This window comes from Sebastes umbrosus, chromosome 15 (genome assembly GCF_015220745.1).
Source record: "Sebastes umbrosus isolate fSebUmb1 chromosome 15, fSebUmb1.pri, whole genome shotgun sequence".
In the NCBI taxonomy this organism is placed as follows: Eukaryota; Metazoa; Chordata; class Actinopteri; order Perciformes; family Sebastidae; genus Sebastes; species Sebastes umbrosus.
In genome coordinates this window covers 11,821,832-11,835,357 of record NC_051283.1, presented here as the reverse complement: position 1 = coordinate 11,835,357, position 13,526 = coordinate 11,821,832, and the positions used below count along the sequence as shown (strand labels likewise).

Below are 13,526 nucleotides of genomic sequence, written 5' to 3'. Positions count from 1 at the left end.
TCTTGAACTCATGGGAGATTGAGTTCTGCTGTCCGTCTGACCTGGGAGACGTCGGTGACTCCTCGCTGGGTTTGGGCGGAGCCGGGGGTGACGGCTCCTCGTCGAGGTCGTAGGAGAAGAGGTGGAAGGGTGAGTGGGGCATGTAAAGCAGGCGTTCGGGGGAGGGCTGTGAGCTGCCGCGCGACGGCGGGCTGACCTCCGTGCTAGCCGGGACAGTGACGACGGGCCTCTTCCTGGCCAGCAGGGCAGCCAGAAGGGATTTGGGTTGTGCTGGGGGGTTGAGAGGGGAGGAGACGGGAGGAGAGACGGTGGGAATAGAGGGCGGGGTGAGGGGGGCGGGTGCTGGAGGTGGTTCGGTCCGATTCCTCTGCTCGTCTTCGTTTACGGTCCCCCTTCTGGAAGTGATGGTGATGGACTGGACGGTTGTTCGGTGAACTATGGATGCAAGAAGTCGGGTCGGGCTAGGAACAGAGGAATGGATTGGGAGAAATAAATGGATGAAACTAGGCAAATTAAAGAGAAGTAGTACGATATGTACCCCAATGGAACCTAAACCAAGTACATAGGCCACAAAGAGATCAAACCAACCAGATATACAACTGAAAACAATGACAAAAGAGACATTAAATAGCTTTGTGGCTTTATTTATAGACCCCCTTAGATATTTTAGAAGACCACACTTAATTTCCATGTTACTACCATGTCCTAAAAATACCTGAGGGTGGTTAGTTTAGACATATCAGCCCCCTCCTGCTCATCCGAATCAGACTCAGTCACTGGAGTCTCTTCCTCCTCCTCCTCCTCCTCCTCCTCCTCCTCCTCCCACTCCTCCTCCTCTATCCCATCCTCACATTCCTCCTCTCTGTGGAGCCGGGGTGGGGGTGAATGGGTAGAACATTCAATGACGATTGAGGGAGAGATGATGAGACGATGAAGCATGCAAATGGAAATCACCACACAATCGAAGAAAGATGGAACAGAGGAAAGGATGAAATGAGAGACGGAGGGTTAGATGACATTGATGCGTGGAAATAATGATTACAGTTACACACAAACATTTATGATGCTCAAAGACGACAAACAAGGACATGACATCTATCGGACTGAGATAAAGTGATAGATAAACAAAAGGATTAAGACAAGAGAAAACAAAAACTAAACAGGGGAAAGGGGGGATGAATGTTTCCCATTACACACTCCATGCCTCCAGTTAGGTAGTTTTACATGCATAAGTAGACAAAGATATGACAACAAGGAGGAGGGTTGCTAAGAGGAGAATAAGCCGTGGCTGAAGAACTTGACCTGAGATCAAGTTTTGTGTGATGAAACCAGATGAGCCTTGTTGCAGTCGGAGTCGAAGCGTTTGCTGCCAGGCGTTGTTCCACAAGACCAGAGCCATGTGTGTGTGACGAATGGGACATTCAATAAAAGTCATGTTTGTTTTTCTCTGTGTGCACGAACCATGAAGCAGTCTCTGACAGAAACAACTTTCACCCCTCACTTCATTCAATAAACCATATGCAAGCGGATTCACACACAATTATGTACATTTTCATGTGTGTTTCAAGATACAAGTGTGTGCTAGAATGCACACGCTTACACATAACCAGTATTTTAATACTAGCAGAGGCATTGGACTTAATCTGCTTTGGTTATGTTACCCACTAGTCCTGTTTCCATTCAATTATCAAGGGAATTTTAAGCAACATTTTGAAATGTCGCAAAAAGAGAAATGCAAATTAGGCGTTCCCATCAACTGGTTTGGAGTGAATAAAATCTGCCACAGCCTAGTTTGGTCAGAAATTGGTGCTACAGGCGACGCATGGCTGAAATCTGCCAGTAAACAGAGTAGAAGAAATAGAGGTTGCGAACCGGAAACATCTACGATAGAAAAATAGAGAGAGGTCTTAAGTAATTTTTTTCAATTGGGCAAGTTTTAATTGTTATTTCATGTCATGTATTTCGTGTTAGTGCATCAACTCTTTTTCAACAAAGGCAAAAACCAACTCATGCGAGCGTAAAAACCTTTTTCGTAACTGAGGAAGTTTTGTCTAATTTTGCCGTTTCAATACAGCTTTTCTGAAGCGATACAAATATGTGAATGGAAACACGGCTAGTGACCGGCTAAAGAGATGAAGTAGAGGAAAGATTTACCTGAGGTAAACACCTACAGCTGGCTCTGAATTCCCATTTTGTGCATAAACACACACACACAGCACTGCAATAAGCCTGTGCTGGTTTTAATAACGCATATTAGAATTACAAACCTTGAAGGCTTGTGCAGCTGCTGAGATCTTTAGTGGAGCAAAAGTCTGCACCAGTGTTTCAGTGCAAAATAAAAACCCACTCAGAGTGCTTTCTGTGACACGAGACACACTAGTAGCTGTTACAGCATGTAGGTGAGGAGCAGCGGTAGGAAAACATAGGCAGAAGGCCACAAAAGTCAGCAGCTGACCTTTTTTCTGAGAGACCTTTGAACTTACATGGATGGAAGGGAACCTGACAGTGCTCTGGAGCAGAAACACATGTGCGTCTCAAAAGTGATGACTAAATATTTGGCACCAATCATTCTTTATACCTGCTGAAAACCAACCCCTTTATCGCCCCATAACTTCTCTCACCGTTCGCTCATTTCCTCAGCTCTCTGTCCATTGAAGGGCTGGAAGCCTGCCCTCTGTGGGGACGCAGGGCTGCAGGGCGAGGCGTGACCCGATCGCCCGAGAGAGGCCCTGCGGCTGCGCCTTCTCTCCAGTCCATGCTTTTTGTCCCCGCCCCCAAGGCTGACTCGTCGGCGGTCCCGGCGTCCCGCCGGCGGAGGCTGGCTGTCATCATCACCATCTTCATGCCGTAGGGACATCTGGGGGAAAAGTTGATTGGGTGTCAAGTGAGAGTAGTGACGGTTGCTTCACACAGAGAATTTTAGTATTAAGCACTATAAATACTGTATGGAGTCATATTCATTGGATGTGAGCAGCACTTAACAGCTGATCTCTAAAATAAAATGCAAATATCAGCTTCCAATATTTCCCTTGTGATCTTATGCCTTTGTGTGTCTCAAACCTCATAGATGTTGAGCTGCTCAACCAGGTCCAGATCAGTGCCTCTCCGCCCCAGATGTCTTTGGGACACGGTCTCCATGCCCTGTTCCTCCAGACCATCCAACATATCGTAAAATGTGTCCTGATCAGGCAGCGCTGCAAGCGTCTACAAAAAGAAAAGGAGACAGATAAGTCAACAAGGTGTAACTGAGCTTTAAAATCCTCTGATTTGAAACATTTTGGTGGCAAAATTCCAAGATATTGCAATATTGCAAGTAATTTAATTTTGAAAATCCCTAAAACAGCACCATTAAAACCTAGTGTGACCCAACACACCTGCTCAAAAAACGTTGGGATATCTTGTGCATAACTGAAGAATTCAATAACAAAACACTCAATTAGAAAAAATAAATGAATAAGGAATGAGTAAAGAAAAGGCGTGTTTTATAGACCAAACTGGCACATACAGGTAGTTTCGCAAAACGCCAAGGCCACGCCCCTTTTTGGGGGATAGAAAACCCACAAGATCCCTTAGATGTCAATGCACTTTGACATGTGTTTGGATTGTAATTTTGACAAGTTTGTATGCATTTATTTTTTATATAATGTCTGTAACCTTCTTAGTGTGTTTGGGTTTTTTGGGGAGTTTGTTGTGTGTACTTTTATCCTTTTTGTTTTTGTTTCTTTCTTTCTTTCCTGTCTACCTTGGTTGTACTGTATGTCACAATGGTGGCTCACATCTTAGAAAATAAAGATATAAAAAAAAGATTGTATGTATTTATTTCTTGTTAAACAAACTTTAGTTTTATAGACATATATAATACATAATAATTATTTTGTGACTTTGCCTGAACCTGAGTGTTCACAATAACTTAATAAATAATATAATAATATAATAAATAAAAGGTTGGTCTTTCCCCGTCCAACACGGTGTCTGGATACTGCTTATCCGGACATCTATATTTGATTGAATCACCAGGTATCGTTAGGCTAAGTGTCTGTAAATAACCTACCTGTTAACAGCCAACTGTTTGATCTACAAGCTGAGATTTAGTTGGAGACGACAGTCTGATGCTGCTACACTGTATGACTGTACTGCGGCAGCCTCCCACTCAAGGTAGCTATCCATCGGTAGTAACTGTCACCAGCATTATTTGTATCATTTGTACCAGTGTTCATATCACAGTTATATTTTCCTGTATCCAGTACTAATAATAAAAAAATGAATGCTAACAATTATATAAACATTCAGTATATAGACACTACAAACATGGACACCTTATTGATGAGGGTCATGGCGTAGACCAGCAGCTCTGTGTCCACTCCATCCTTCTCATGCAAGATCTCCATAGTGTTGGACCACGGCTTGCATCCTGGAAATCAGTCCATTACAAATAAAAACATGAATTACTCTGTCCCTCTTTACCCAACCACCCCTCCCCTATATGTGAAGAAACCAAACAGTTACAGTAAATAACACAGGCTGACAGGATAATGAATGTTCCTCAGCAGCTGGTGGCATGTTGACTTATTTATACCTCTCTTGGTGTCCACAGAGGTGATGGCTTCTATCAGCAGCGGGGCGTTGGACTCGGAGTACTCCACAAACACCAACAACAGCTTCAGCGCTGTTTTCACCACCAGACGGAACTAGACAGGGGGGGAATACAAAGTTAGAGACTCACACGGAGACAAGAAACGATACAAACAATGGATATATTATGGTGACCACCATGGTTGGAAATCTGTTATTTTTTCCCCCTGTGCTCGCATCTTTAACTCCTGTTTTAATAGGGCCTTCTAGACCAGACAGTCAGAGTTCACATGATATAGATTTAGCAGTATTGGCAACAAGGAAATTCATATAGACGTTATTTATTTATTGTGTACGTGTATATGTGTGAATGATGTTGTATACGGGTTCCCGTCGTCAGAATCTTTGCATAGAGACAGAGCGCAATTAAGTCATGCCCACACAACTCATCACTCTCCACTGACTTTGTATTGCGTGAAGGTACCTCCTTGTCACTTTCATATGCTTGCTAACAACGAACAGATGCATAAAAGCTGCTGTGTGATGGGATGCACTAGCAACAGGGTAAAGAACCCAGAACTAAGTTTTTATAAGCTGCCGAACCAAAAAACTGAGGATACAGGAAACAAAACGTGAGGCATCAGCAGAAAGAATGGGAATGGTTGCTGCCCAATGTTACATGTGCAGCAAGCAATTTGTCCAAATGTCAGTTTTAATCTAACTATATTTATATGTAACAATCTGTAAATTAAGCTAAAGCATTTTGACAAGTAACTTGTGGAATGTGGATACATCAGAAAAGCTATTATTAAGCTCTTGTGTTTGCAAGTGCCTTAGCTAAGTACAGTAACTTGATAACACATAGCTAACATTAGATCGCAAACAGCTAAATTCTAACAGCTAACTACACCCCTGGTAGACATAGGGTGCTAAAATAATCCCTTTGACATGCTGAAATCTAATGTTTTCAGCCAACTACAGGCAGTTTGTTAGCATTTCAGCCCTTGGTTGCATATTGTGGCGCTGATTATTTCCCCTCCAGTGGGCGTGGTTTTCAGAGTATGATGTGTTGTCTCTATTGCAGTCCATGTTATGTGGGCTTCTGTTTAGATGGCTCAATGTAGATGTTATTCCCTGATAGTTTAATGATAGGTAAATATAGGGAGTGCATCTGTTGAATATGTCCATGTTGAAAATTAATCAAATTAAATTAAATTAAGAAATAGAAACAATGCAATGTTGGGCTTCAGGCACTGGAATATAAACTGATACGTTCAGTGCGAAGCAGAAGTGTACCTTCAAACAATTCTGAAAATACCACAAAGCCAAGAAAAGACACCACCCCTCAGGTCAGGACACAGATTACAATCAGTAGCAGATGTGTTTGTGTGTGTTTCTGGGTATAAAAGCTAAAAATAATGCTCACCAAACAATGAATGGCTAGCTCAGAGCTGAAGATAGCCTGCTTGCAGTTTGAGTGTGTGTGTGTGTATGTTGAGGTTGTTTTTTTGTATGTATGCTCGGCTATACCTTTGAGCCAACAAGAGTGTACAGCCACTGGATTGTCTCAGCGTGCCCAATGACGCCGTTCATCCCGTCTACGTACAGCATGATCTGCCCCAGAGCTGAGGAAGGGGGAGGAGAATGAAACAAAAAAGTTAGAGACAGGACAAATATAGAAAGATGATTCTACACCAAGCACACCAAATGACAACTGTGTGCATCTACAGTAGCTATAAATAACAGGGACAGCCATCAGGGAGTCGGGAAGAGGTTCCTTCCTTGTGCTTTACGTCTTTGTGATAGACACCAACACAAAGAGCAGAAAGTGGAAATGTAATAGTTCTCAAGCCTAAGTGGGTATTGTTTCTCAAAGAGGCATGTCAATTTTGTATGTAAAGTAGTTGACATGTGACATGTGTTTTTCCTTTCCTACTAGTAGATCCGTACAGAACACTCTGTAGCTGAGCTGAATAATCTTTGCACTCAGTATTCATAAACTATAGACAGCTTCAGATTATCAGTAATGGAAAGTAACACAATATATTTACTCAAGTCCTGTGTTTAAGAACAATTTTGTAGTACACTTTACTTGAGTATTTCCAGTTTATGCAATACTTTATAATAGGGCTGTCAATTGATTAAAATATTGAATCGCAATTAATTGCATGATTGTCCACAGTTAATCGTGATTAATCGCAAATTAATCTGTTCAAAGTGTACCTTAAAGGGAGATTTCTCAAGTATTTAATACTCTTATCAACATGGAAGTGGGCAAATCTGCTTGCTTTGTGCAAACGTATGTATATATTTATTATTGGAAATTAATTAACAACAGAAAACAATGACAAAGTTTGTTCAGAAACCCTCACAGGTACTGTATTAAGCATAAAAAATATGCTCAAATCATAACATGTCAAACTGCAGCCCAACAGGCAACAACAGCTGTCAGTGTGTCAGTGTGCTGACTTGACTATGACTTGCCTCAAACTGCAGGTGATTATCATGAAGTGGGCATGTCTGTAAAGGGGAGACTCGTGGGTACCCATAGAACCACATATCTTGAGGTCAGAGGTCAAGCTAGTATGACATGGTTGGTACCAATGGATTCCTTAGATTTTGTAGTGTCAAATGATACCAGTATATTCCCTCTAGCTTTAAAACTGAGCCCACTACAACCTTAAAAATCACAAGTTGCGTTAATGCGTTAAAGAAATTAGTGTCGTTTGCGTTGACACGTTATTATCGCGTTAACATTGACAGCCCTAATATTTAGTCATGTAGTGTGTCTAAGTACAATTTTGTAATACACTTTACTTGAGTATTTCCATGCTATGCTATACTTTATACGTTATATTCACATACTGTGCAAAACATTATCAGCTTTTCAAATATGTTGTATTGGTGTAGACTAAACTACCCAACAGTATATAAAGTAGTTCCATCTCAACCTGCTTACACATTAATGATTAATAAACTACTAATGTAATATATGTACTTTAAATACTTGAGTAACACTTCTGTATTTTCTATCACAGAAAGAGGCATGTTGTTAGTTTTATATGTACAGTTGAGATATGGTTTTCCCTCTCACTGAAACTTCCCTCTCCCAACCTTGCAGCTTCACATCATGCCAAGTGTCCTGTTGATGCACAGATAATTTTAGATTCAAACCATGAGCCAAAACGAAAGTGAAAGAATTCTCAGTCAAGTTTCTCCACATGTTGAATGAAAGTTTCTGGGAAGAGAGGGAAAGCTCAGCTCACACACATTGTGAACAAGAGAAGAAGAGAGAAACTTTGCTTTCATCCTCCTCAACCATGTATTTGGACTCAAATTTGAAGCTTGAAGTTTTGTCTTCGATTCTTGGAGAAATCGTTAAACCTTATGACAACCAACGATGCAAGACAACGTCAAATATTTTGTCTGTGGATGACTTTCATCTCCACAACCTCATCGGGAAAGGACAGGCTTACGTGAATGAATTTGTCATCGATGAGAAAAAGTTTTTTGACCCGCAGTATGACTACGACTTCACTAATCTCTCTGACTCGGCTGAGTGCATGAGAGGTGATGAGCTTTATGAGCGCCCAAAAGGTTGGTACCGCATGGCCTTAAAGGTCAAAGGTACATATCCAGGTGGAGACACCTGGCTGGGCACAAACGGATGGAGGAGTTACTCTGTACCCGGAGAATGGCCTGTTTCCTACCACGGAACAAGCTTAGCTGGAGCCAAAGGCATCATCAGGAGCCACTACACAGCAGGAAGCAGAGCCGTGTATGGAAGAGGAATCTACTCAACACCAGACATACGTGAGAGTGAAGCCTACGCCAGGATCTTCACATCGGAGACGACGGGGAAAAGTTACAAAGTGATCCTGCAAAATCGAATCAATCCTGAAAATAGAGAGATTTGCCAACGACCCGACTACTGGCTCATTCGTGTTGCTGAAGGAGCGCCTACCTGGATGGAGAAACAGATAGTGAGGAACTCTATTCGACCTTACGGCATTCTGATTAAGGAATTAAAAGATGATGATGATGGTAGTGGTGGTATTGTTCCTTTACTCCTTTCTGCATTTCAAAAGATGTTTATGTAGAGCCAGTGTCTAATTGTCTGTTGCTCAAGGGCCTTTCAAGAGCTTTATTCTAGGCTCACTTTGTCTGTTATGTCGTCACAATGTAAAATTTGAATTGACTTTCAATCCATTGTATAAACCACTTAACAAAGCTGCGTTCAAAATTGCTGGGATAGAAGATCAACAACACGAACATGTTATATTAGGAGTTTGTTTCTAACATAATAGCTTTAGTGAGTAATAAAGACATCATTTCAATAATTTGCACGTCAATATATTTCTTTCAAACTGATGTTTTGTTTCCTTACTTCTGCTTTAATTTTTTTTCTTACTATTACAGAGAAATACTGATTTGAAACCAAGTTTTTCGGTGCTTTAAGAACTACCAGCTTTTATTCGAAAATATTTGCAGAATCTTGTGGTTAAGAAACTCTGAATATCAATGAAAATTTGAAAATCAATATCTGATGATTTATTGTATCAAAGCATCAGAGCTCTGATGACACGTTATTAACGCGTTACCTTTGACAGCCCTAATATTTAGTCATGTACTGTGTCTAAGTACAATTTTGTAATACACTTTACTTGAGTATTTCCATGCTATGCTATACTTTATACGTTATAGTTATTAATTACTTTGCAAAAAAATATTCACATACTGTGCAAAACATTATCAGCTTTTCAAACATGTTGTATTGGTGTAGACTAAACTACCCAACAGTATATAAAGTAGTTCCATCTCAACCTGCTTACACATTAATGATTATAAACTACTAATGTAATATATGTACTTTAAATACTTGAGTAACACTTCTGTATTTTCTATCACAGAAAGGGGCATGTTGTTAGTTTTATATGTACAGTTGAGATATGGTTTTCCCTCTCACTGAACGACCGTTGAGCTCAGTATTGATAAAAGCAGACGTTGCAGTTTCACATCCTGCAAAGTTTCCTGTTGAATCACAAATAATTTTAGATTCAAACCATGAGCCGAAACGAAAGTGAAAGAATTCTCAGTCAAGTTTCTCCACATGTTGAATGAAAGTTTCTGTGAAGAGAGGGAGGGCTCCGCTCACACACATTGTGAACAAGAGAAGAAGAGAGACACTTTGCTTTCATCCTCCTCAACCATGTATTTGGACTCAAATTTTAGGCTTGAAGTTTTGTCTTCGATTCTTGGAGAGATCGTTAAGCCCTATGGCAAGCAACGATGCAAGACAACGGCAAATATTTTTTCTGTGGATGACTTTCATCGCCACAACCTCATCGGGAAAGGACAGGCTTACAGGGAGGAATTTTTCATCAATGAGAAAAAGTTTTTTGCCCCAAAGTATGACTACGACTTCACTAATCTCTCTGACTCGGCTGAGTGCATGAGAGGTGATGAGCTTTATGAGCGCCCAAAAGGTTGGTACCGCATGGCCTTAAAGGTCAAAGGTACATATCCAGATGGAGACACCTGGCTGGGCAAAAAGGGATGGCGGAGTTACTCTGTACCCGGAGAATGGCCTGTTTCCTACCACGGAACAAGCTTAGCTGGAGCCAAAGGCATCATCAGGAGCCACTACACAGCAGGAGACAGAGACGCGTATGGAAGAGGAATCTACTCAACACCAGACATACATGTTGCTGAGAGAGAAGACTACGCCAAGACCTTCACATCGAAGACTACGGGGAAAAGTTACAAAGTGATCCTGCAAAATCGAATCAATCCTGAAGAGAGAAAGATTTGCCGACGATCCCACTACTGGCTCATTCGTGTTCCTGAAGGAGCGTCTACCCGGAAGGAGAAAAAGATAGTGAAGAACTCTATTCGACCTTACGGCATTCTGATTAAGGAATTAAAAGATGATGATGAAAGCAGTGATGATTGGTGGTGGTAGTATTATTCATTCTGTTCATTCACTCGTTTCTGCATTTCAAAAGATGTTTAAGTAGAGCCAGAGTGTCTAATTGTCTGTTGCTCAAGGGGCTTCCAAGAGCTTTATTCTAGGCTCCCTTTGTCTGTTATGTCGTCACAATGTAAAATTTGCATTGACTTTCAATCCATTGTATAAACCACTTAACAAAGCTGTGTTCAAAATTGCTTGGATAGAAGATCAACAACACGAACATGTTATATTAGGAGTTTGTTTCTAACATAATAGCTTTAGTGAGTAATAAAGACATCATTTCAATAATTTGCACGTCAATATATTTCTTTCAAACTGATGTTTTGTTTCCTTACTTCTACTTTAATTTTTTTTCTTACTATTACAGAGAAATACTGATTTGAAACCAAGTTTTTCGGTGCTTTAAGAACTACCAGGTTTTATCAGAAAATATTTGCAGAATCTTGTGGTTAAGAAACTTTGAATATCAACGAAAATTTGAAAATCAATATCTGATGATTTATTGTATCAAAGTATCAGAGCTCTGATGACACGTTATTATCGCGTTACCTTTGACAGCCCTAATGTTTAGTCATGCACTGTATCTAAGTACAATTTTGTAATACACTTTACTTGAGTATTTCCATGCTATGCTATACTTTATACGTTATACTTATTAATTACTTTGCAAAAAATATTCACATATTGTGCAAAACATTATCAGCTTTTCAAACATGTTGTATTGGTGTAGACTAAACTACCCAACAGTATAGTTCCATCTCAACCTGCTTACACATTAATGATTAATAAACTACTAATGTAATATATGTACTTTGAATACTTGAGTAACACTTCTGTATTTTCTATCACAGAAAGAGGCATGTTGTTAATTTTATATGTACAGTTGAGATATGGTTTTCCCTCATACTGAACGACCTTTGAGCTCAGTATTGATAAAAGCAGAAGTTGCAGTTTCACATCCTGCCAAGTTTCCTGTTGATGCACAGATAATTTTAGATTAAAACCCTGAGTCTCTAAGTTTCACCACCTGTGAAATGAAAGTTTCTGTGAAGAGAGGGAGAGCTCTGCTCACACACATTGTGAACAAGAGAAGAAGAGAGACACTTTGCTTTCATCCTCGTCAACCATGTATTTGGACTCAAATTTGAAGCTTGAAGTTTTGTCTTTGATTCTTGGAGAAATTGTCAAACCCTATGACAACCAACGATGCAAGACAACGACAAATATTTTGTCTGTGGATGACCTTCATCTCCACAACCTCATCGGGAAAGGACAGGCTTACGTGAATGAATTTTTCCCAAAGGATCCCTTTGTCTGTTATGTCGTCACAATGTAAAATTTGCATTGACTTTCAATCCATTGTATAAACCACTTAACAAAGCTGTGTTCAAAATTGCTGGGATAGAAAATCAACAACACGAACATGTTATATTAGGAGTTTGTTTCTTACATAATAGCTTTAGTGAGTAATGCAGACATCATTTCATTAATTCGCCCTTCAATACGTTTCTTTCGAACTGATGTTTTGTTTCCTTACTTCTACTTTAATTTTTTTCTTACTGTTTCAGAGAAATACTGATTTGAAACCAAGTTTTTCGGTGCTTTATGAACTACCAGCTTTTATTAGAAAATATTTGCAGAATCTTGTGGTTAAGAAACTTTGAGAGAAACCTTTGATCGATGCTCTGATGCTTTTAAACCTACAGTAACTTCTTTTTAAATGAACGATACTCAATCCAGTTTCCTTGTTACACCTGAAAAACAGGTTTGTCAATTGTTCTTTTATTATTTTAATAAAGAGTTTTAAATTGTCTTCCCGTCAGTGTTTTATTGGTGCTGGGGTGTTTCCAGGGAAAAATTACAAAGTGATCCTGCAAAATCAAATCAATCCTGAAAAGAGAGAGATTTGCCAAAAATCTGACTACTGGCTCATCCGTGTTGTGAAGGAGCATCTGCCAAGAATGAGAAAAAGACAGTGGAGAGCTCTATTCGACCTTAGGCCATTCTGATTACGGAATAATAAAACAATTATTGAGCAATGACTGATGTAGTTAGTCATCTTTTTCCCCAAACCTGTTGTGGCAAGGAAAAACTCCCTTTTAACAGGCAGATATCTCGAGCAGAATGGAGCTCTGGGTGGGCGGCTGTCTGCCTCGACCGGTTGGGTTGTGAATTGTTCAGATATATTGTTATTATTATGTGAATAAAAAGTTTCAGTGAGATGTTTTGTTCAGGGACAACCCTCTAAGATTTATCACCTGGCTGCAAATAGCGAGTCATTAGGTAATTAAGACAAAAACGCTCCATAATTATGCTACTCATGTAATTATTTTCTGTCACATGTGTGTGTTTGTTTCAGTGTTAAAAAGAGAAAGCAAGGACCTCTCTGGGAAAGTAAATGTATTTACTGCTTTTGAAAATTATGGAAGGTGTCTCTGTGTGTACGATAATGTGTATACATGTTCATAAGTATTTACTTACAGTATATCAGATCATTTTCAAAATCTTAGAAGATACACAATATTTTAACAAACTTAAAAACTAAGAAAATATCTGCCTATGCTGCTGTGAAGTCTTTTTTTATAGCTATAGTGCATCTAATATTGTGTTATTAATATTATTATATTTAATGCATTATCATTGCACTTTAAATCATTAATTTTTGCTCTATTTTGATGTTTCGTAAACATTTAAGCAATACATGTACCATGTACAATGCAGTATGTCACTGTCAACTGCACTTCCTGAAACAATAATCCAATATATTCATGTTTATTTTTTGTATTTATGTCACCAATCTCAACGGTATTATTATTAGTTCATATTAGTCACATTATCAAAAATGTTTACAGGTTCTGTTATTATTAATTGTATTATGAATTGTGCTTATTAATAATTCACACACACGCACACCTACACAAAACTAAACTACATTTATTTTTTTGCACACCTTTGCTAATGTTTAATAAAAGTAATAATGCAT

The 13,526-nt window shown here is 39.5% G+C and overlaps 1 protein-coding gene across 5 annotated transcripts in view; it reads right to left on the bottom strand.

The window, feature by feature from the left end:
- fhod3a (formin homology 2 domain containing 3a) overlaps nt 1-13,526 on the bottom strand; it is a 73,805-nt gene that overhangs the window by 22,803 nt on the left and 37,476 nt on the right. For 3 of the 5 annotated variants that reach the window (XM_037794361.1, XM_037794363.1, XM_037794365.1), the window contains 7 exons: nt 6,103-6,197; nt 4,577-4,688; nt 4,317-4,411; nt 3,061-3,204; nt 2,622-2,857; nt 716-862; nt 42-461 (listed from right to left, as the gene is read on the bottom strand). In XM_037794361.1, the coding sequence (XP_037650289.1) occupies nt 42-461; nt 716-862; nt 2,622-2,857; nt 3,061-3,204; nt 4,317-4,411; nt 4,577-4,688; nt 6,103-6,197 (1,249 nt within the window). The remainder of the gene's footprint in view (nt 1-41; nt 462-715; nt 863-2,621; nt 2,858-3,060; nt 3,205-4,316; nt 4,412-4,576; nt 4,689-6,102; nt 6,198-13,526) is intronic. The other 2 variants (XM_037794364.1, XM_037794366.1) reach the window with 2 other exon arrangements.